The 24,218-nt window shown below is 45.2% G+C and overlaps 1 protein-coding gene across 8 annotated transcripts in view; it reads left to right on the forward strand.

The window, feature by feature from the left end:
• Positions 1-24,218, forward strand: part of RNF8 (ring finger protein 8) — a 98,765-nt gene that overhangs the window by 20,870 nt on the left and 53,677 nt on the right. For 7 of the 8 annotated variants that reach the window (XM_029592891.1, XM_029592894.1, XM_029592897.1 and 4 more), the window contains exons 2-5: positions 2,337-2,465; positions 4,682-5,404; positions 15,232-15,294; positions 18,624-18,713. In XM_029592891.1, coding sequence (XP_029448751.1) covers positions 2,337-2,465; positions 4,682-5,404; positions 15,232-15,294; positions 18,624-18,713 — 1,005 coding nt within the window. The remainder of the gene's footprint in view (positions 1-2,336; positions 2,466-4,681; positions 5,405-15,231; positions 15,295-18,623; positions 18,714-24,218) is intronic. The other variant, XM_029592893.1, reaches the window with a different exon arrangement.

The raw sequence follows: 24,218 nt of genomic DNA on the forward strand, positions 1-24,218 counted from the left end.
TGTACCCCAGTATAGCACTGTCTCTTTCCACCAGGTCTCTGAGATGCCAATTAAGTCTGTCATCATTCATTGCTGTATATTCTAATTCTCCCATCTTACTTCTTAGATACCTCCCTCCGAACCATGTGCTGCTGAGTGACTGTTGGCTTTGTTCTAGTTTAAAAGCTGCTCTATCTCCTTTTTAAAGGTGATTTTTTTTATTTTCTGCTTTTCACAAGGTCACAAGGAGCGACAGTGGGACTTGAACCCTGGTCTCCTGGTTCATTGACCGCTGCTGTAACCACTAGGCTACTCCACTCTAACACAGGTTAGCGCCAGCAGTCAAGTTCCACCCTGGTTTAAGGTGGAGACCATCCCTTTGAAAGAGACTCCCCATTCCCCAAAAGGTTCCCCAGTTGCTTACAAAACTGAATCCCTCTACCTTGCATCATCGTCTCATCCACACATTGAGACTCCGGAGCTCTGCCTGCCTCTGGGGCCTGTGCGTGGAACAGGAAGCATTTCAGAGAATGCTACCCTGGAGGTTCTGGATTTAAGCTTTCTACCTAAGAGCCTAAATTTGGCTTCCAGAACCTCTCTCCCACATTTTCCTATGTCGTTGGTGCCCACATGTATGACAGCTGGCTTCTCCCCAGCATTGTCTAAAATCCTATCTAGGTGACGGGTGAGGTCCGCCACCTTCACACCAGGTAGGCATGTTACCAGGCGATCCTCGCGCCCACCAGCCACCTGGCTGTTTACATTCCTAATAATTGAATCACCAGCTATGACGGCCGACCTAACCCTTCCCTCCTGGGCAGTAGGCCTTGGGGAGATATCCTTGGGCAAAAGAACAATGCATCACCTGGAGAGCAGGTCCTTGCTACAGGATCCTTTCCTGCTGCACCTGGTTGGTGCTCTCTCCCATCATGAGACCTTCTTCCTCCAAGGCAGCACCAGGGCTGCCAGTCTGAAGTTGGGACTTGACTACTATGTCCCTGAAGGTCTCATCTATATACCTCTCTGTCTGCCTCAGCTCCTCCAGGTCTGCCACTCTAGCCTCCAGAGATCGGACTCGTTCTCTGAGAGCCAGGAGCTCTTTGCATCACATGCACATGTACAACTTCTCACCGGTGGGTAAAAAATCATACATGTGACACTCTATGCAAAAGACTGGGAAGCCTCCTTCCTGCTGCTGGACTGCTGCCTTCATCTCAAATTTGTTCAGTTGCTACTTAAGTTTTAGGTTGCTATGGGAGTAGGAATGTATCTATTTATGATCAAACTCTCAATAAGGTGTGGGGAATTCATGAAATGAAGTTAAAAGGCTGTTTTTGGGGTTTTGTTATTGTTTTTTATCATGTGAAAGTGGCACCTGCCTATAAGTTAAAGGATGAGCTAGGGGTGAGAGTTGGGAGGGTTGGGAAAAACAGTCTAATTTCTGTTTATTCGCTGCTTTACAGACTATTAAAAGTATAAACACACAAACACACTAAATAATATTCCCCAATAGTTAACTTCGCCCAATACTTTTAAAAAAGAAAATTTCACAAGCAAAAAACTTACTGATTCCTTTCAGCTACCAGCTAGGTGATCCTCTCCTCTCAGTGCTCCCATAATGTTACTGAGCTCTTCCCTTGCAATATATATTGTGCTTCTAAGGTAAATTAATGCAAAACAATCCCTTTGGAGATTTACACTACAGTTAGTTGTCCTGAGTTAACTCACTGCTGCTCTGATTAACAAATGTTGGTACCTAATAAAATCAAACACACAACCTTAGCACCTTTCCAAGGTGAGTAACAGCTGAACTTTTCAACCTTTTTACTTAGGTATACACTGCTCCTAGCTTATTTCTAGCTTCTGGCTACCTTTTTTTTTTCTAATATGCACTCTAACTTCTGCTTATTAGCTGCCTTACAGACTATTTAAAGATACAAACAGTCTAACTTCTGTTTATTCGCTGCCTTACTATTATAAGCACAAACACACTAAATAATATTCCCCAAATAGTTAACTTCGCCCCAATACTTTTAAAAAAGACAATGTCCCAAGCAAAAACTTACTGATTCCTTTCAGCCATCAGCAAGGTGATCCTCTCCTCTCAGTGCTCCCACTGGATTGTGAATGAGTTGAATCTCATTGTGCTGTAATTGTTTTTCTTTACTGCCACCAAAGTAGTTTGGCGTCACAGAAAATATGCTGAAAGCATTCTTACATGGGTCACGGGTTGTGCAGAACAGAAATTTTAGGCTGAGTGCTACGCTCTTGGCAGAGAAGCGGATGGACTGATTTTCAGTGGCAGGCTGTCCCTTTTCTCATAGTGTAAAATCCAGTTTTCTCCTTGGGACTCCTAGGTAACCATAGGACGAGGATTTGGTCTGACTTACCAGCTGGTGTCAAAACTGTGCCCCCTCATGATTTCCCGCTACCACTGCATCTTCAAGCAGAGTGCAGAGGACCAGTGGACTGTCACAGATAACAAGGTATGTCAGAGACTTGTTGCACAGAATACTTTGAGTCGTTTCAGCTTTTGCAATGAGTTTTTAAGAGAGAGGTGGTTGTTTCATACAATTGAATAAAAGGATACCAGCCAGGTTTCCCCCATTCTGTGTTCTAATCACAAACATACCACCATCCCCCTTGCTTATTTTTTAATTATTTTTTCAAAAGTTCAAAAACTTAATGCCTATAAAATTAAATTTTGTTATACAAAAATGGGAATAGTCCACAACTCTAGTGCCTTCAAAGGCTTAGCAAAAGTTACTTCTATAAAGATAGTTCATAATATCAAATTGTCCCATTGAACACTATTTAAAGTACTCATTAAAAATGATGTCATGAGACTTTAATTCCATCATTGAAAACAATGAAAATAGAAGAAGTAACCCTTAGCTGAATAAATGCTGATGAAAAATAAGCTGGATGAGACGCTGAACGAGAATACGTGGTAGCACTTTTTCCCGACGTGGCCAGGTTTCGAAATTAATTCTTCAGGGGTAACAGCTCACCAAATAACCAAGAACGTCTCTGTTCTCTCACAGCGCTATGTTGTAAGCTTCATGTTTGGAAAAATAATTAAAAAATAAGCAAGGGGGCTGGTGGCATGTTTGTGATTAGAACACAGAATGGGGGAAACCTGGATGGTACCCTTTCATTCAAGTGTATGAAACAACCACCTCTCTCTTAAAAAAAAAAAAAAAAAAAAAATGCTTTCATTTGGATGAAAAGTTTTTTGAATTCTTTTGGAGTCACAGAAGGGTTGAACAACTAAATTATTAGATTGTTGGATATAATTTGCAGTAATGTGGGTTTTTTGGATAATCAAATAGCTTTATATTACCTACATTTGTGGGGTTTTTGTTTGTTTTATGAGTTTTTAAGTAGCTGAACCTGAAGAGGAAAGAAGCCCTGAGCTGTAAATAAAATACCAGGTTTTACCAGTTCAATATCAGGTATGGAGTAGCTCAAATTGCTATGTAGGCGGAGTCTTAAAATATTTCCTGCTTGTCTGTTGAGGTTGAGCTGCTCACATGTAGGGGATTCAATTGGCCCTTAGGTGCTGCCATTCCTCCCCATCAAGTTGGGGTCCTTTTCTTGCTGTGTTGTTTTCTTACACTGCATTGCCTTTTCCTTGCATTGAGTTTGCTATTGGAAATGAAAATAAATAAGCGCTAAGTTACATTAGATAAGAAGCAGAATGTAACTGCGAGGCCCGGAAAGGGAGGCTGCAGTATGATATGCAGCCTCTCCCCCTTCTGTGCTGGTTCCAGGCTGCCCGAGCACCCGGCTTTCATGTGAAGGATTCAGTGCAGTCCTGAACACTGTGACACTGAAGCACTGAAAAGGGTAAGGAAATTCTGCAGCCTAGTGTTTGAGGCTCAGCGGCACATTTGCATAAACTAGTGTATGACTGCGGGGTTTCTATTAAAATGCCAAAAAAATGATATTTTTATCCAGTCTTTACATTTCTTGGGTTTCAATGTTTGTGTGCAAGGATAAGTTTTCCTTTTTTCATTTCCTTATTTATTTTCTTTACCCATTTCTCTTAGTTCTTTCCTCCTAATCCACTCTCTCACTACACCATGTCTCTCCCCTCCCAAAGTTGCCTCTTTTTTTTTTTTGTTCATCCACCTCCCAATTTTCCCAGACTCTCCTCCTAAGATGACTTTTAATAAGAGCCCCAAATCTCATAGCTAAGAATCTGCCACTGAATTCAAGACTATGACTGGGATTGTTAAAGAAAAAATAGACTTATCCAGCACCAAACGTCACCCCAGTCTCCAGCAGCTAATTCTCTGAGGGGAAATAACCTAAGTGCATTCTACTACAGAGAAAACCCTGTGAGAAGCCTTGTTTTGTAGAGGTCTGGTAGACGTGTTGCTCGTAGAGCAAATCAATCTTTTTGAAGGTCCAGCAGAATAGATGCTGTACATGAATGCCTTCGGATTTCAAGAGGGCAGCGTGAGGTCTTGGGAGCCACTTTCTGTTGGTCCATGAAGAATGTCTTGTTCGCTAAAATGGCAGTAGCTTCCTCTATTGCTAACGCTTTTTCTGTTTCTTGCTTTTGCAATAGACATTCTGGTCTCCCTCAAACATTTTCCAGTTTGCAGTTCATCCTCCCTGCTTTTAAAGTTTTCCCTGTTGGACTTAACCCCTGTGTTTGTTTTTAATCTCAGATCTCTCGCTCTCTATTTGGCAGAGTCTAAATGGGGTCTGGCTGAACCAGGAGCGACTGGACCCTTTGAAAGCATACCCTGTCCGGGCAGGGGATTACATTCAGCTGGGAGTGCCTTTGCAAGATTCGGAAAAAGCAGAGTATGAGTATGAGCTGATTCACGAAGAGTTGGAGGTGATCCGGCCATTTCTGAGTGAGCAGTCATCGAGCACTCTGAAGGGCCCAAGAACCAAGCGGAAATTCAGCTTGGAAGATTCGGATGCATCCGGAGCTGAGGGCCCCTCTTACTCCAAATCAAAAGTGCACCGCTTATCCTTGGACAGTGAGCAGGCCAGCAAGTCCTCGGGCAGGGCACAAGTGGCTAAAGAGCCCACAGAGAGGATGGATCCAAAGCTCTCTTCGGCAGGACCTAGCAGAGAGAGGAGAGCACTGTCCGAGAAGTGCACCCAGGACTGCAGCAAAGTGGCACCCGACGAAGAACTGCTCAGTGAGACCCAGTCCCGCAGCACAATGGAACTGAGCAAAGTGCGCGAGACCATGCTGGAGATCAAGAGGCTGAACCTGCAGGTACAGGAAAAGCAGATGGAGCTCCTGAGTGCAAGGCAGCAAATCCGGAAGAGTGCCCAGCTGATGGCCATGGAGCAGGAGCTGCAGGAGCTCCAGGAACAGCTGCAGGTAGAGCAGGAGGAGCAGCTGCTCCGGGTGAAGCAGCTGGAAAGGACGTTCCATGAGGAGGAGGAGCAGGAGGTAAGTGAAGGCTTGCACATGAACAGGGTCTATATTGAGCATCACATGTGCTGCTCAGGGCCATGTTTGGAGGATGACAAAAAACCTGCAGTGCTGCTTCCATGTCTTATATGCATAAATGCATGGCATGATGTATGTTTAAAGCTTTCAAAGCACATCCTGACATCAGGAAATCATAATTAAATCCTTTAACATGCCACTTGGCATGTGTTGCAACGCCTAAAAAATGGTCTGGGCTCACCTAGAGGCTGAGTGGCAGTGACCTGGGTTTGGTTTCTTTCTTTGCTAAAATGTATGGACCAGGGCTGGGAATGCAATGGAGGCTGGGATGGAAGTGATCAGAGTAGTAGATTTGGGTGGTGCAGTAGATGTGTCTTATCTGGATTTCAGTAAAGTCATCTAGAAGATTGGTGAGCCAGTCTGGAAGTTGGAAGAAAAATGATAAACTGCAGAACTCGGAGTGCTGATTCCTGGGGTCCGCTTTGGTGGTGGGCAAGTGAGCAGATGCCACAAAGATCAGTGCTAGGCCCCGTCCCTTTCAGGGTCTTTTATAAGCAAGGTAGGGAATATATGCCTGTTTGCTGTTGATATGAAAATTTGCAAAAATAAGCATGCCACAGAGAGTAAATATGACGAAAGGTGAATTTAAAAACCTGGGGAAAATGCAAAATCCAGGGACCAAATTGCAATTTGATTCCTGGGGAACGTCTCTGATGTCCTCAGCCAGCATGACAAAGCAGTTGGAGAAGCGAGAGGGGACCCTAGAAGAAAGAGGGAAATAATATTACCCCTCTGTACAGGGCTGGGACATGTTCGAAAGCTTGCGTGCCATTGGAAATATGTAGAAGCCTTTGCTTTTCTGTACTTGCGGTTTTATTTTTGCCTGTTCTGCTTTCTTGGTGGGGGTGGAGGAGATGGGATGTTTGCTTTCAGACGTGTCTCTTTTAGTTTGTTTTTATGGCTGATCTGTGGTCCCCCTTCCCTAGTCTCTTCCTGACTTTTACCTTTCAGTTTCTTCTCCCTGATCCTAGGTGAGAGATTCAGGTCATACATACGGGCTACGTCTGTAAAGTGCGCTCGGCCGAGCGCACCGTTTAGCACCCATTTGGCTGCGCGTTTTCGAGGGGCATCTATTACCCCTTATACTGTAAGGGGTTTAGCACCTCAAAAACGCGCAGCCAAACCACCTGAAAACTAATAGTGCTCATCACGTTCAGATGCAGGTTGATGAGCCTATTAGTCATTCACCCGGCGTTCTGTAAGTAAAATGTGCGGCCAATCTGTACATTTTACGCTTGTAAATTAACGCCTGCCCTAGGGAAGACGTTAATTTATGAGCAGCCCGGAAAGGTGTACAGAAAAGCAGAAAATACTGCTTTTCCGTACAACCTCCAACTTAATATCCTAGCGATATTAAGTCGGAGGAACCAAAAATGTAAAAAAAAAAAAATGTTTTTTAAAGTGCCTGCCGATCCAGTTAGGGGAACGGACACTCAATTTTACCGGCGTCCACTTTCCTAACCGATTGCTGTCAACGGGTCGCTGGTAAAATTGAGCGTCGGTTTCCTGAACCTGCTGACAGCGCCACCTCTCCTGGGCGCGTAATCATCCCTAGCACCTCCTTTTAGCGCGACCCCTCATTTACATATAGGATTGCACACCCAGGAGAGCAGGTGCTCGACACGGAGCACCCGTTCTCCCGTGACCTTTACTGAATTGGCCTGATAGACTTTAAACTAGATGATGAGAGGAGGAAGCCGATTGAGTCGGGCTGTCACCTCTGACAAACAAATGAAGGTAGAGGAGAAAAGCACACAGTGAGGATTGGAGCAGGAATGAGGCACGACAAGGAGAAATATCTGGAAATCTGTGATCACACATGCTCATAGTCTGGGGAAGAAAATTCCAGGTCTCCAAGCCCTAATGGCAGCAGAAATCCTAGATTTTGCAGTTGGTTTAATATTACATTGCTGTTGCGAGATGTGGTTCCTTGAATGCACGCCCGGCTATGATCCGTTCAGGAAGGATGTGGAAGACAGAAAAGGGAAAAATAGGAAAACAACATAGCCCTATGGTGTAGTTAGAAGTGCCCAGGGGAATGGCACTTCTAACTACTCCAGAGTAATCTGTGGAGCAGAGCAAGCAGATAAACCTGCTCTGGGGGCTGTATTGTGGGAACATCTGGCAGAGGAGGTCATGGTCCCGAACGTCAGGGGTACCAACTTTGCTACAGTGTGGGGAGTACCTTAAGGAAGGAAGGAAAATCTCTTATGTAATAGAACAGAGGTTAAGAGAAGAAACCAAAGAAGGCTAAAAAGATAAAGGCATAGCAATCAGAGATCTCAGAAAGAGGAACACGGGGAAAAATAGGATGGAGTCAGCATGGCAAAGGTGAGAGCAGCAGGATTTCTTTTCAGGGGCGTCTGTGAAAGTGGGAAAAGCAGAAATGGGATTAAAAGACTGAGAGAAGTGAAAAAGGAAAGGGGGAGAGTGGCGAGGAAAGGGCTGGAGAAGGACTGCTGGTGGCTGGCAGGGGTAGATGCCACCCTATGTACAGGAGTGGTCTGTGCCAGAGGCAAGTCATGGAGTCCTCCTGTGGGCGCATACGGTGGTAAAAGTGCCAGGCTGCTTAGTCTTACCTCAGTGCTGGGTAAAATTAACGGAGACTCTGCTAACGCAAAGGATCCAGGCAGCCTGCTTTTACCTACGAAAGCTCGGGTCAGATATGCATTGGGTTGAATGAACAGGGAGTTACATTATGGATGCATGCTGGATTTTAGCAAAACTTTCTATTGTTAAGAAAATAAGTGCCATTCCCCAGTCAGACCAAGGTCCATGGAGCCCCGCATCCTGTTTCCGACAGCGGCCAGTCTGGGTCACAAGTGTCTGTCAGATACCCTCTCATTCATTGATTTCTTGCCTCTCACTCCCGGGGATAAGTAAGCGCCGGCTTTCCCAAGTCTCCCTGGCTAATAACTGTGTAAGGACTTTTCCTTCAGGAACTTGTCCAGTCCTCTTTTAAACCCCGCTATGTTAGTTGCCTTCACCACGTCCTCCAGCAACAGATTCCACAGCTTCATTGTGCATTGAGTGACAAATCACTTCCTATGATTTGTTTTAAATCTGCCGGTTGCCAGTTTCGTGGCGTGTCCCTACTCCTAATGTTGTTTGAAAGGGAAAATAATCCTTCCCTATTATTCATTCCACTCAAGGTTTTATAAATCTCAATCCTATCCCCTCTGTCCTCTCTTTTCCCAGCTAAAGAGCCCTCATCTGTTCAGCCTTTCTCCATGAGGGAGCTTTTCCATCCCCTCTATCATTTCTGTCGCCCTTCTCTGTACCTTTTCTATGTCTGCTTTGTCTTTTTTGAGATGGTGTGACCAGAACGGCACACAGTGCTTGAGATGCAGTTGTACCATGGATCTATACAAATGCATCATGATATTCTCAGTTTTATTCTCGGTTTCTTTCCAAATAATTCCTAACATTCAATTTGCTTTTCTGGCCACCACCACCCACTGAGTCAGATTTCAAGGTGGTGTCCAGAAGGACTCCACGGTCCTTTTCCTGGGTGGTGACTCCTAACACAGAGCCCGGCATCAGATACCTGTCTTGGGATATTTTTCCCTATATGCATCACTTTGTACTTGTCCACATTAAATTGCATCTGCCGTTTAGAAGGCCAGTCTCACATGTTATGTTCTTATTGCTCCTTTCTTAAAATCCCCCTGGAGCACTGCACTAATAACCTTTTTCCTTTTGGAAAACTGATCATAACCTGTGTTTCCTGTCTTTTATCCAGTTCCCAGTCCATAATTTATTTATTTATTTATTTTTAACTTTTATATACCGACATTCTTGCATTAAATGCAAATCATGCCGGTTTACAGTGAAACAGAAAAAGCAGGAAAAAATTCCTTAGTCGAATACAATGAAACAGCTTAGTTAACAAAGGAAACATAAATATAAATTTTTACATATACACAAAGGTTTGCACAAAGGGGAGAGCCCCTTTGTCGCGCCCCTTCGGCGCGCGACGCCTGGTGTTGAGGCTGTCTTAACTGTCCCATGTTAGTGACATCATGGGGGCAGGTCTAATGATCGCAGCACTTACATCGCTGCTTCTTTCCAGTTTCAGGTGAAGATCAAGCTGTTTCCTTCACTTCCCCTCCCATGACTGTGGGGTGAGAAGCGCTGCAGGGTGCCCCTTGATGTTATCTGGCTTCCCACACACGACGCCTGGTGTTGAGGCTGTCTTAACTGTCCGATGTTAGTGACGTCATGGGGGGGCGGGTCTAATGATCGCAGCACTTACATCGCTGCTTTTTTCCAGTTCCAGGTGAATGGGATACTGCCTCCAGTCCCATGACCTCCTAGTTGCCCAAGGAGTCTTTAATGAGGGACATAGTCAAATGCCTTCTGAAAATTCAAATACACAATATCAACCTTCAAAAACAATGTAGTAAATTGGTAAGCAAGGCTTCCCTGTGCAAAAACCATGTTAACTCTCCCCCATTAAACCATGTCTCTCTGTAGTCATAATTTATTTTTCTTTTTCAAGAATAGCTTCTACCATTTTGCCTGACACCAACATCAGGCACACCAATTTGTAGATTCTCTGATCACCCCTGGAGCCCTTTTTAAAAAATGGCCTCACGTTGGCTATCCTGGTACCGTAGCTGTTTTAAATGATAGGTAGTAAATAACCAAAAATAGGTCTGCAATTTCAGAACCCTGGAGTGAATACCATCCGGTCTCGGTGATTTGTTATTTTTTAGTCTTTAATTATTCATTTTATTCCACCTTTCAGCCATTTTAAAGTATCTCTGTCATCACCACCAAAAAGAATTTCCATTGTGTATATGACCCCAACATCCTCTTCAGTAAAGGCAGAGGTGAAGAATTCTTTTAGTTTTTCTGCTATTTCTTTGTTCTCTCTGAGCATCCTTTTATCCTCCCGCTGACTCCCTCGCAGGCCTTTTGCTTCAATTGTACTGGAAAAAGGTTTTAATTATTGTATTTATTACAAACATATATTAATTGCCTTACTGTTAAAAACGCCTAAAGTGATGTACAAGATAAAACAATTATTTCAAACAAATAAAACACATTCTTCAACTATCACAGATAAAACAGCTAGTACAGCTCATTACTATCACCAGAAGCACTTTACAAGGTCTTACCTTATATCCATGATCCCACACTGTTCCCTCACTCAGCCAAAATAGTGAGCAGCATCCCTGTTTCCAGTTTTTTCCAAAATAGCTTTAGATCATTTTCTGCTCTAATGTCTACTTAATACTTCATTTTACCTCTGTGGGAAGCCTCTTTTCAAATTCTCTCTTAACCTGTTTGTTTTTTTTATATCTAACTTCCCTGTTTTCTTTATTTGAGTCTGCTTTCTAGTTTTTGAATGATGCCCTTTTGGTTTTAATTGCTTCTGTCAATCATTTGCTTTTCCTTTCACATTTTTAATGTACAGAATATGCAGTATTTTGCCTGGGCCTCAAGGAAGGTAATTTTAAACAGCATCCGTGCCTCCTGCAAATTTGTAACCATGTAAATTGTTCATTACATTTTTTTTTCCAACAAATGTCCTCATTTTTTCATAGTCTCCCTTTCTATAGTTTAAATATTTCTGCAGTAGTTTTTAGTATTCAATCTCCAGTGATTGTCAGATTTTATTATATTATGATCACTGTTGCCAAGTGGATCCAGTACCTTTATCTCTTGCACCGAGTCCTGCGTTCCACTGAAAACTTGATCTCATGTAGCTCCCCCCTCTCATCGGTTCCATGACCATTGATGTCATCTCCTTCTTTTGCATGTCCTGATGTGCTCAGAGTTTGCTTATAAATAAATTGAAAAGCCTGAGCATGGGTCTCAGATTGGTGGACTGGGTTAGAAATTGGTTGAGTGAAAATGTTGTAGAGTGTGCAAGGAAGTGCAACCTGAGACCTCTCTGGGGCCGCAGAAATGCAGGGGTTGGGGTCTCTTCTAGTAGGAAGCAATAATTGGTACCACTGAATTCCCTTTCCCTGTATAGAGCTGGTAGAAGAGCACACCCCAGATTTAGCGTTCAGGATATCCAGATTGAATATGCACAAGATTTGCATGCACTGCAGCCATTCCCAGGAGTGTGACACATAGCTTGCCAGTAGTAGTAGTAGTGAGTTAGTGTGTGCATCTGTGTCATTATAACGCACACATCTTTTCCCTTCACTCACGCCACTCTCCTCTTACCCATTCTCCTCCTTGCCTTCCCTTACTCCACCCTCTCATTCACTCCCTTTCCCTTCCAACTTCTCCCTTCCCTTCATTCTCTCACCCACTGCCCTTACACTGGGTACAGAGGTCTCCCTGTGTCCTTCAGCAGCAAGGATCCCGGGACTGCTTCTTTCGGCCGCCACCGCAGCAGGGGCGGGGATCTTTCTCTTCAGGGTGAATTCAGTTGGGCAAAGGGAAAGTATGGTGAGCCAGCCAAACCAACTCCCAGGCCATAGTTTGGGGACCCCTGGTCTCAGGGGATCTGTTCTGGTATTGCAGAGGGATTAGAGAAAAAAGCTTGAGGGAGGTGAGTCGATGAGAAGTGAGCTATTCGCTGCTGCAGTTGTCGGGCCAAGAATCAACTGACCTTATTACCACCTTCATAATGCACCTGTTTGGCTAGTTCTAAAGTGTGAGCTAATTGGGAGTCATTTAACCTATCTAAGTCCGCTCTGGCGAGTTGTAATTTATGGTATACCCGAGGTGATTGTGTGCACATGTGCTGGTGGGATAATTGCTGTATTGTGGTCATTAGAGCTTCCCGAGTTCTTTCCCCATCTCTCTTACAGGCCCCTCGCCACGGCTTTAGAGCACTTCCAAACTATCTCAAGGGTTGTGTCAACCGGGATATTTAAGCGAAAATACTCTTCTAAATGTCTTCAATTGATGATACAAAAAGGGAGTCTTTAAGCAAAGATTTATTTAGTCTCCATGACCCTGTTTGACCCCCAGTGAATCCATAGTGAATCTAATTGGAGCATGGTCCGACCAAGTTATTGGTCCCAAGTCTGTTGCTTTAAACCTAGGAAGGAGGAGTTTAGCAGAGTAAAAAGGATATGAGCAGGAAGTAGGTGCAGAGTATCGCCAAACATCTACCAGGCCCCAATCCTTCATAATGGTTAACCGAGCCTTTCTAGCATTAGACAAGGAAGGAGTTTGCTTGCTGGAGTTATCTAAATCAGGTCTAAGCGTTATGTTAAAATCCCCTCCTAATATAATGAATCCCTCTGCATGTGAGTGAAGCAGGGTATCTAATTGGAAGAAAAAGTTAGTTTGATCCTGATTAGGGGCATACACCGACAGAAATGTGAAAACTTCCCCATATATTCAAATCTTTATTAATATATATCTCCCACCCGGGTCTGCTACTTGTAGCAGCAGGTCATAAATTAATGAGCTGGAGAGGAGTATGCCTACCCCGGCATATTTTGCCTGCTTCCCGCTAGCTGCCAGAAATGTATGGGGATAGGAGCTAAGCTGTAGTAAGTGCTCATGGTGTCAACAGAGATGCGTTTCCTGTATGAATGCAACCATAGCTACTTGGGCCGAAAGTTCTTTATTTAAAAGTTATCGCTTCCTGGGCGTGTTGAGCCCTTTAACATTCAAATATACTATATGGAACGCCATAGTCTATTGTGAATAAGGCCTGGGGTATGCCATTAGAAAATGAAAGTATAACTGGAGAGATATACCATACAATATATGAGCCCCACATTTCAAGTATCTGAGCTTTCCTTGTGCACATTCCCGAGAAGATAACACCCCAATACCCCCTCCCCCAGCCCCTCATCGTTCGCTTCTCCCCAATGCGAACCCTCCAGCAATGGGGCGATCCCTGTGGAAAGAGCCACTGTGGAAAGAGCCCCCCCCAATATAACGATATGCATCTGAAACTAAAACCGTGATATAACATTATCAATTGAAAAGTCAAAACTGCAAACCCTTCCAAGTAAGTTAGTAAATCATGTACAGCCGCTTCTTAGTTAGTGAACGGTCCCCGACCATGAACTATAAGCGGTTCTGGTGGTAAATCAGTCCTGCCAATGGACATCCCCATATGATTCATGCTTACAGTCAACCTTGCTCAGAGCTGAGCGCTCGGAGGATCGTCATGTCTGCGGAGTCGCCGTCTTCCCTGACCCGCCCGTCGCCATCTTGGGGTGGGATCCGTCACTGGCAGTGGCTGTGCGGAGTTCGAGGGCATTTCAAACGAGGTTGCCAGCCCGGCTTGTTTAAAGGAGTCGACTGCTTCTCCCACATTCTTGACTCTGTATGCGGCCCCCTTAACATGGAAAAATAGCGTCTCAGAGAGCTCCAGTTACTTCCCAGAGATCATAACGTTTCCTCAGTGTATTAGGTGCGAGGTCACTAAAAATGGAAACCTCTTCCCCTTCCACGACCATCGCTGCTTCTCCTTTGCTGCTGATAAAATGGCTTCTTTTTGTTGGAAGCTATGCAAATTAATTACTATGTCCCGGGGTTTATTATCCTTGCGAGGCCCTAAGGCCCTGTGCGCTCATTCAGTTTTAATGGCCGGGTCCAGCGGTGTATATTTCCATCTGAGCTGTTCTTACTAATCAAAAATGTATTTATAAACTTCTGTCGCCACCTCAGCCCAATCCTGAAATTCTGTCGTTTCTGGGACTCCACGAATTCGCAAGTGAGATCTCCTGGACCTATTTTCATGGTCCTTGATTTTGTCCGCCAAGGACTCCATCTCTGCCGTGATAGTTTTGTGTTGACCAGAGAAAGCTAGCAGTGTTGCCACATGGTTCTCAACCCGCGAGTCCATGTCGTCGACCCGGTGCCCGAGGGAAGCGAGGTCGTCTTTTTTTTATTTTTTTTATTTCCGTGATTGATGCTAGAAGTTCTGTTTTATGCCCGCCTCATGTCGGCGCGTAGTTCACTGAACCAGTCCCTCAATTCCGAGCGTGACAGTAGGTCTGCAAGTTCGGGTAATGAATCAGAGGGTGCAGGTGCTGGGGCCTCCGGCTTAGTATTAGTCAGCTCGTCGTCTCTGGCTGTGATATCGGACGGTAATTTGCTAAACGCAAATTGCTTAAGATCCGCCGTTCTTTTTCTGGTAGCCATCAGACAGCAACCACTTGCCCAGATCTGGGTTTGGTGCAGCAAAGAAATCCTTTAATCACAGGTATATACGGTAATATCATTTCGTAGGGGGAGGAATGGAGCTCTGAAATCATGCGGCCATTTCTCAGCACGGCAGATCAGCGCCCCTGTAAATGTGCCTTTTAATTCTCTCTGTACTGTTTGGTGTCAGAGAGGCATTAGGCACCTGCCTAAAATTCAGGGTCTGGGGCCTGATAGAGGAGATGGGGGGGAGGGGGGGCTGCTAAGAAGGGAGATGGGAGGGAAAGTGTGTCTGTGTGTCTGTCTGGAGTACAAAGAAAGTAAATATAAGGCCAAAGAGCAAACTGGGGGGATATGAAGAGCAAAGAAGCAAAAGCAAAATACTTTCCCCTGGCTCCTGAGTATTTAGCAGTGGATTAGTATGGAGAGCAGTGCACTGATTATCGGCTTGGATTTAATGATTTCATTTCATTTGTATTCTGCTTTACCAGAAAAGAATTCCTCTTAGAACCAAATCCAGTTAATGAGTTAGATAAAATCAAACACATACAGATTCTGAAAATCTCATACAGACTAAAACCGCAGCATTTCACAGCCACAAACACAAAGTAAGAGTCAGGCTTAAAAGAATAAGCAGGAATGCTGTGCATTCTTTCTCACTAATGCCTCAGAGCGTTTTCTTTTCACAGGGTGGCAGACGGCCAGATGGGGAGGAAAACCTGAAGGAGCAGCTGGCACAGGCTCTGCAGGAGGTACAGTGTGAGCCCAATGTGCTATTTTGTTTCACCAGTGCTGAGCCATCCTAGTTGCTTCTACAGGCCACATTGCACCTACTCATTAGCAAGAGCACTGGTGCTTGCTCTAGGTATCCCTCTCCCCCCCCTCCCAGACACTAGCTGCTAAACCCAGCCCCCACCTCCGCCCTGGCGCTAACTGTGAGGCACCCACCCGTTCTGACTACTTTCAAGCAGTCCCTGGTTTTTCCAAGGTACCGAAACACAAGCTAAAGCTGCACCAGGCAAGCAGACCTGAAGTTATTCACAGTCCAGCTATGTTAAACATCCAGGTGTGTTGGCTTTCATTTATTTATTTAAAAACTCTTCTATACCGTCGTTAAGTTAGTTCCCCATCACAACGGTTTACAGAAAGGCACAATAAGGAAAAACTATAATTGGTATAGGTTACAAATGAAACATGTGCCATTATAGTACGGTAACATATTTTTAACAAGAGTAACTGTGTGTTAATTTCGGCCTATATGTTGGTTAGGGAACTATTAAATGGTTCAAATCTAACGTTATTATGCATTTGTAGATAATAAAGAAAAAACTGCTTGCTTGGTGCTTCCTTATCTATTAACTGTTTTTCTCCTTCTCTTTGTCTTTATACAAAGCTTGTTTAAAGAGCCAGGTTTTCAGCTTAGTTTTGAATAGTTTCAGATTTCTCTGCAGCCTTATCTCGAGTGGCATGGAGTTCCATAGGACAGGGCCAGCCAGCGACAGGGCTCTCTCCCTTACCTGCGTGAGGCGGCTGATTTAACAGAAGGGACAGTTAGTAGGGCCTTTTTAGCAGATCTCAGGTTTCTGTGCGGGACATGTACGCTCAGTGCTGTGTTAAGCCAGTCGGCCTTGTCATCATGGATTAGTTTATGAATTATACACAGTGCCTTGTATTGTATTCTAGTTCAGCAAGTGTTCCTGTGATGTGGTCTCTTTTTCTTTTTGCCTGTCAATATTCTAGCAGCGGAATTTTGCAATATTTGGAGTGGTCTAATAGCAGAGAGTTACAGTAGTCTGTGCTCGCGAATATCATTGCCTGTAGAACTGTGCGAAAATGTTTAGCGTTAGCAGGGGTTTCAGTCTTCTGAGGATCATTAGTTTGGCGTAACCTTCTTTTAATTTCTGTGAGATGTGTTTCATTGAAAGAGACAATCCCAAAGATTTGCAAACTGGCTTTCAGTTGAGCAAGTGCTGTCTTGGCCTCTACAATTGGATGCTTTCTGTCAGAAGGAATTTGGAGAATGAGACAAGTTTGACAGTTTTCTTTTTCTGTACTTTCAGTGACGTTAGTAGATTGTCCTGCGGTGCAGTATCCTGATTATCCAAAACTTTCTGTTAGTTTGATGACTATTTGGATTTGTGCAGAATTTAAAGATGTGTGCGGAGTCCCCCCCCCAGGAGTAATCCTGATAAAGGGACTAAAATGTCCTGTGCATGGTGCCATGTGATCTTCTAGTATGAAGGCATGATGTCATGTTTGAAATGTACTTCATTGACTGCTTGCCAGTAAACATCTTTTCCATTTTTGTGCATTGACCCCTAAAGAGGAAACTCTATTGCTGTTAACCCTCTTCTCCCCCCACTGCTGTGAACTGTACACATTCAGACCTTCAACACATGGCCATGTTAATGTCATGTGATGATGACCAAGCATTTCTCCTCTTTTCCTCTGCCATTGCTTCATCTCCCCTGGAAACCAGTTAATAAAGTTTCCCCAGACTAGTGGAATTACAAGTCTTCAGACAAGTTTTTATTGGACAAGCACCATATATCTGTGCTGAGCTTTGCAGAGCTGCGCTGCCTTCATCAGCTCAGTCTAGTTTGCTTTCCTTTTTGATGAGGCTGCGGACATCACAGATGTAGTCGGTTACTCCAATAAACCGGTCTTACGTGAAACTTGGGTTTTTTAACTCTTATTTCTATATATCCACTTACTACCCAAACAAGGGACTTAGGAATAATTATCGACAACCATCTTAACTTAAAATCCTTCATCAAACAAACTACAAAAGACGGCTTCTATAAACTACAGGTTCTGAAGAGAATCAAACCGCTCCTTCACGTGCGAGACTTCAGAACGGTCCTTCAAGCAGTGACCTTTTCTAAGATAGACTATTGCAATTCTATCTTACTAGGTCTCCCTTCCGCATCCATTAAACCCCTTCAGATGCTCCAGAACTCAGCTGCGAGAATTCTGACTAACACCAGGAGAAGAGATCACATTTCTCCCACTCTCAAGAACTTACACTGGCTGCCAATACACTTTAGAATTATCCACAAATCTATCACTATCATCTATAAAGCTATCCATCACCATGCTATGCTTGATCTACAAATCCCACTCAGACAACACACATCCACTAGATCCATCAGAGAAGCCTACAGAGGATCACTCCTCGTTCCCCCAAACCAAAACCACACACCATTTAACTTTCAGAGACCGAGCCTTCTCCACAGCCCGACCATCACTATGGAATTCTATTCCCCCAGTTCTGAGACAAGAAACATGCCTACCTACATTCAGAAAAAGGCTTAAGACTTGGCTATTTAAGCAAGCCTTCCCAGATCCCAATTGAATGACAGCAACATCTTATAAGAGACTTCACAATATAATGTAAATAGTTAATCCTAACTGCTCAGTTATCTTACTGTAATTCTTACTCTAATCCTCTCCCCAGTTATATTAACCTTGTTGTAATGTAACTTAATGAACTCTTTGCACTTGTTAATGTTTCGTTTTATTGTTCACACCCCCTTGTTATATGTAAACCGGCATGATGTGGTTTTTAATCACGAATGCCGGTGTAGAAAAACTCTAAATAAATAAATAAATAAATAAATATTCAAGTGGACTAACACTGCACTCACAGGGTTTTGTCATCCTTTCTGATTTTGGTTGGTTCCAGTTCTAAAGACTTACTAATAAAGGGAGTCCAGAGTGAGTTGTCCAGGCCAGATACCTCCATCCGTTTAATTGGGGTGGCTTTCCTTGCAACGAACATAGCCGAAGAAGCAGTCCATTTCAGTTTTAAGGTGTCTGTTTCACCCATCAGCATCCTGTGAAACATTTAGACCTGAGATAATATACTGCTTCCCGGAGTTTCTTGATTCCCTCGTCTACAAAAACAAAGCCATGTCTTGCCAGTTATTTGTCAGACTCCAGCACCCCCGTTAGAAAGCCCTTCGCTTGGTCCCAGAAGCCGCTCTGAATGATGTTTGAAAAGCATTTCTTTCAGCCCAACATGGGCTGATCGCTTTTCTGCTCTGATCTTGTCTTCCTGCCCTTTCTTTTCATCCTCCAGCACACTCATTTAATGGAAGAGCTAAATCGCAGCAAGAAGGACTTCGAACAGATCATTAAGGCGAAGAATAAAGAGCTTCAAGAGACCAAGGTACTAAGCCTGAAAGATTCTAGACAGCTTGGCTTCTCACTGAGCTCTGACCTCGTTACAATTTTCCCTTACTTCCAAAGGGGCCAATGCAATGCAGTGCGCTCACCCGAGCTTGGACGCGTGTCCACAACCCCTTATGCTGTAAGGAGATTAGCGTGGCCAAAAACGCGCATCCAACCCTGGGTGAAGCTAATAGCGCTCATCACGTGCAAAATAACTGCTTTTCTGTACATCCTCGGACTTAATATCGTGGCAATATTAAGTCAGAGGAACCAAAAGGTTTTAAAAAAAAAAAAAAAAGTGTGCCGGCGGTCAGGTTAGGAAAAGGGACGCTTAATTAACGAGCATTCATTTTCCTAACCCATAGCTGTGCACAGGTTAGGAAAACGGATGCTCATAAAATTGAATGTCCGTTTTCTTATCCCGCTGACAGCCACCTCTCCTGGGCATTCCCTGCCAAGGAGGCGCTAGGGGCACACATTTGGCGATAGCACCTCCTTGGCAGCGCGGCCCCTTATTTAAATATTCATTCTCAAGCCCAGCAGTGCTGGGCGCGCGTTAGAAAAGCGGGTGCTGTTTTCCGTGCTGATTTTTTGCATTGGCCCCAAAGTGAGAGTGTGGGTCAAGAGGTGTGACATACTGCAGATCACCAGCCCAGTCATGCAGTGGGGGAATGATTGGCACATCAAACAGGCCCGATCACAAGTCCTTTCCCTGATTTGGAGTTAACTTATGCCCACTGGAATCTTTAGGTAGACAGATGGACTCAGGACCAGTGGGTTTATGCTCCTCTGCCAGCAGATGGAGACGGAGCAAGCTGATGTCACAGTATATATAACCCTGCAGTGACCCCAGCCTGCCAGTAATCTCCGTCTCCAGCAGATGGTGGAAGTGCATCTCCCTATGGGGATTGCTTTGAGCTTTTTGAAAGGAGAAATTTGAAATTCTAAATTCAGGAAAAGAAAGCCCTGCTCTCCTGCAGTGATACCTAAAGGTCCTGTCCCCAGTTGAAAAATCCTGAGGCAATTTCCGTGGTCCCTCAAAGGTGTGCATGGGTCCGGTAGCTGGGTTTCCCAGCGTGGACTTAGCTGCTAGTTCAGCTGAAAGGCAGCGGGTGCAGGAGGCCGAGTGCGGCAGTGACGGCAGATGCCCTCTCCCCCTGCAGCTGGAGACCGTCTCTGTACTCAGCCGGTAAGCGTTGAGCTCAGGTAAGGTTTAAAAAAAAAAAGTTTTACCTGAATCAGAGACATAGGAGTTTCAGGACTTCCTCCGGGCTCTTTTCTCTGTGCATCGTGCCAGTGTTTGTTCCTGCTTCCATTGGGGTTGGGGAACTGGACAGCCCAGCGGATTGAGTAGGCCCCACACTTAGGTTTGCACACAGTGTGGGAGGCTGCAGCAGCTGTTTTCGAGTGCGCTTGTGCGGGTTCTGCTGCCCTCTATAGGCCATTGGTGTACACAGTATGTTGGCTCTGTTCACGCGTTATGCACTCAGTTTTTGGATGCGCTTTTTACGTGCACAAACTTTTTTTATGCTCTTATCTTGGCGCACAGGTTGTGCATGCGCCTTGCCGAGCTTTCTTCTAGACACTTATTTTTTGGGTGCATTTCATTTTTGAGTGCAAGCCATTCCGACGCACATTTACCACATTGATGGCATCAGTAAGCAAGAAGCCTGTTATATTGGGGCTTCTCAGCCTGACCTGGCTTATAACCTGTGTCAGTGCTGCTCAGATGCTTAGGGAGAGTTGTCTTCCTTGGATTTTGCTAAGCCTGGCTTTTCCCATTCTGATGATGGGTTCATGATGCCAGATCTTGGTTCTCCCTTGACTGGCTTCTCCGCTGGCGAGGGCAGTTCTGTGGGACCAGCTCCAGTTCCTTCTGGGCTTGGTCTGGACCCAGCTGCTTTTCTTGTGTGGAATTCTTTTCAAGGATTACAAGCCTTTCTTCAGGCGCAGTCCTCCGCTTCCCCCATTTCTGTCTGGTTGGACCCACAGCCGGTGGCTCCTCCCTCTTCCAGTCCTATGCTTAAGTGCCAGGGCTTGCCCCGGCTCCCTGTGGGTGTTCCCGACAGGAATCCGGTTGGCACTGATGATGAGGTTGATCCGTATTCCCTGAAGATGGGGAAATTCCTCCAGGGATGGAACCATATTGAACCATGTTGCGGTTCTTTCATAGAGATGAACTGCCAGCCCTAATTTCCCAGACCTTGAAACAGCTGGGTGTTCTTGGTTCAGATGCTATGTCAGAGCTGAGGAAGAATCCCATTTTGGTTTCCTTACGTAAAGCTTCTTGTTTTTAGGAATTGATTTATCTGGAATGGGATGCTCCAGAGGTAAATTTTAAAGGGGTTCAGACATTGGAAGGCCTGTACCACCTGATCCAGCTGTGAGAGAGTGTTTGCATTTTCCCAAAGTGGATGCTCTGTATGTGCCGTGACTATGTGGATGACTATCCACTTAGAGGAAGGAGCAGCCTTGAAGGATGTACATGATAGAAGGATTGAGGCTATTCTTAAGCAAGCCTTTGAGGCAGTGGCGATGAATTTACAAATTGCCTCCTGTTGCATCTTAGTAGCGAGATCTTGTATGCTTCTCTCTCAGGAGGTTGATGAGTCTGGAGGGAATTCCAGAACGGATATGGAGCTTGCAGTGCCCGCCTTTTTAACAGACACAGGCTGTGATTTGGTCCTGACCTTGACCAGAGGAGAAGGTTCGGTGATAGCAGCCAGGCATCAACTCTGGTGGTAAAATTGGTCAGATGACACAGCTTCTAAAGTCACTCTTACTAAGGTGCCCTTTAAAGTCTCGCCTTTGTTTGGGAATGAGTTGGATAAATTAGCCTGTAAGTGGGTCTCCAGTGCCTCGGTTGCCAGAGGATAAGAAACAGTTACAGCACCCCTTTGGTATGAGGGGTCATTTCGGAGGTTCCAGGCATTTTCGTCTCTACAGAGGGACGACCTTTCAGCAGACTCGTCTTTTTGGTAGGTCTCAGTCCTTTCATTCCCAGCTGCCCAAGAGAGGAGCAGACTCGGGTGGTGGACCTTCCTGAGCTTCCCAATGAAGGTTTGCCAAACAACCTTCCAGAAAAGGAAATAGGGGGATGTCTCTTTCTCTTGTATTAGAGGTGAATCGAGATCACGTCAGACCAGTGGGTCCTGGAGGTGATATGCAAAGGGTATACACTGGATGTTTGCAGTATTCCTCAGGACGTGTTCATGGTACTCCCCACAGAAGAAGCAGGCAGTGGAGTTCACACTTCAAAAGCTTCTCAGACTGAGGACTGTGGTTCTGGTGCCCATGTCTCAAGAAAGTATGGGGCGATATTCCATTTATTTTGTTGTGCCCAATAAGGGAGGGCTCCTTTCGTCCCATCTTGGATCTCAAGAGGGTCAACCGTGAGTTGAAGGTGACTCATTTTTGAATGGAAACCTTATGCTCTGTAATAATGGCGGTGCAGTCAGGGGAATTTCTGACCTCCTTGGATCTGTCAGAGGCTTACCTTCATATTCCCATCCAATTGGAATACCAATGCTTTCTACGCTTTCCGGTGTGGGGCGCCATTATCAGTTTCAGGTGCTGCCTTTTGGTCTCGTCATCGCTCCCAGAACATTTTCCAAGATTAGGGTGGTGGTAGCAACGGCCTTATGAAAAGAAGGAATCCTGGTGCATCCTTATTTGGACGACTGGTTGATTTGAGCCAAGTCTCAGAAGAGAGCTGCCTGGTGACACACAAGGTGATCTCCATTTTGCAAGAGCTCTGTTGGATGGTGAACCTGACCAAGAGCAATCTTCAACCATCCCAGTTGTTGGAGTATCTGGGGGTCCAGTTCAACATGGGACAGGACAGAGGTTTCCTACCGGAAGTTCAGATCCAGAAATTGATGTCTCAAGTGCGTCAGTTGATGAACACCATAATGCCCGATGGTGTGGTCCTACCTACAGGTACTTGGTTTGATGGCAGCTACCCTGGAAGTGGTGCCATGGGCAAGGGCGCATATGCGTCCTCTTCAGCACTGTCTGCTATCTTGTTGGAATCCGCAGTCTCAGGATTATGCGATTCGTCTCCACTTGCCAATGGAAATCTGCTCCTTCTTCCAGTGGTGGTTGCAGGAAGATATTCTGAGAAAGGGAGTTCCCTTGTCCTCTCTGGCCTGGTTGATACTTACGACAGTTATGAGTCTCCACAGTTGGGGGGCTCACTGTCTGGAGTTAAGGACCCAGGAGCGCTGGAATGCAGAAGAGTCCCGCTGGAACATCAATCGCCTGGAGGCCTGGGTGGTATGGCTGGCATTCTTGCAGTTCAGTCACTGACTGCGGAATCAAGCGGTTCACGTGATGTTGGACAATGCGATGACTGTGGCCTATATCCATTGCCAGGGAAGAACCAAGAGCCAGCAAGTGTCGCAGGAAATAGTCCAGCTGATGGAATGGGTGGAAGGTCATCTGCAGATGATCTTGACCTCTCACATTGCAGGAAAAGACAACGTAAGAGCGGATTTTCTCAGCAGGGAGAGTCTGGACCCAGGTGAATGGGTGCTGTCAGCCGAGACATTTCAGCTGATTGTAGATTGCTGGGGCTTTCCATTCCTAGACCTGGTGACTTCTCAAAATGCGAAGGTTCCTCGCTTCTACAGTCGCAGGAGGGATCCATGGTCCCTGGGAATAGATGCTCTCGTACAGGTCTGGCTGGAAGACAGATTGCTTTATGTCTTTCCTCCATAGCCCTTACTGGGCAAGATAATTCGCAAAATTGAAAACCACAGGGGGCTAGTATTCCTGGTGGTGCTGGACTGGCTCAGGCATCCGTGGGATGTGGATTTGCGAAGACTCCTGGTGGAGGCCCCCCTTTGACTTCCACTACACATGGATCTGCTTCAGCACGAGGATCCGACTTTATTCTGTTTTATGGTTTGGCCCTTGAGAGGACTCGCCTGTTAAAGTGTGGTTATCCCTCTGCGGTGATTGCTATTTTACTCTGCACTTGCAAGTTCTCCGCTTCTTTGGCTTATGTGCGGGTTTGGAGAGGGTGTGAGGAGAAGAATGTTCTTCCATGTTCAGTTAAGATCCCTCTCATTCTGGATTTTTTGCAGGATGGTTTGAATAAATGGCCATTAATTCCTTGAAGGTGCAGGTTGCAGCTCTTGCCGGTTTCAGAAGGTTGGTGAATGGTGTTTCCTTGTCCTCTGATCCTGATGTGGCCTGTTTTTTGAAGAGAGTGAAGCACCTTAGGCCTCCCTTTAGGTTACCAGTTCCATTGTGGAGTCTTAATTTGGTGCTGGACTTTTCTGGTGAGTCCTATGTTCCGACCACTGCGTAGCCTTTCCTTACGGTTGTTGACTTTGAAGACTATGTTCCTAGTGGCTATATGTTCTGCGCATCAGATTTCTGAGCTGCAGGCATTGCCGGGAACTGTCCTTTCAGGTGACTCTGGGGGCATTACAGCTGCATACTGTTCCATCCTTCTTGCCCAAGGTAGTCTCAGACTTTCATTTGAATCAGTCCATCT

The sequence above is a fragment of the Rhinatrema bivittatum genome, chromosome 3 (genome assembly GCF_901001135.1).
Source record: "Rhinatrema bivittatum chromosome 3, aRhiBiv1.1, whole genome shotgun sequence".
NCBI classification, from domain to species: domain Eukaryota; kingdom Metazoa; phylum Chordata; class Amphibia; order Gymnophiona; family Rhinatrematidae; genus Rhinatrema; species Rhinatrema bivittatum.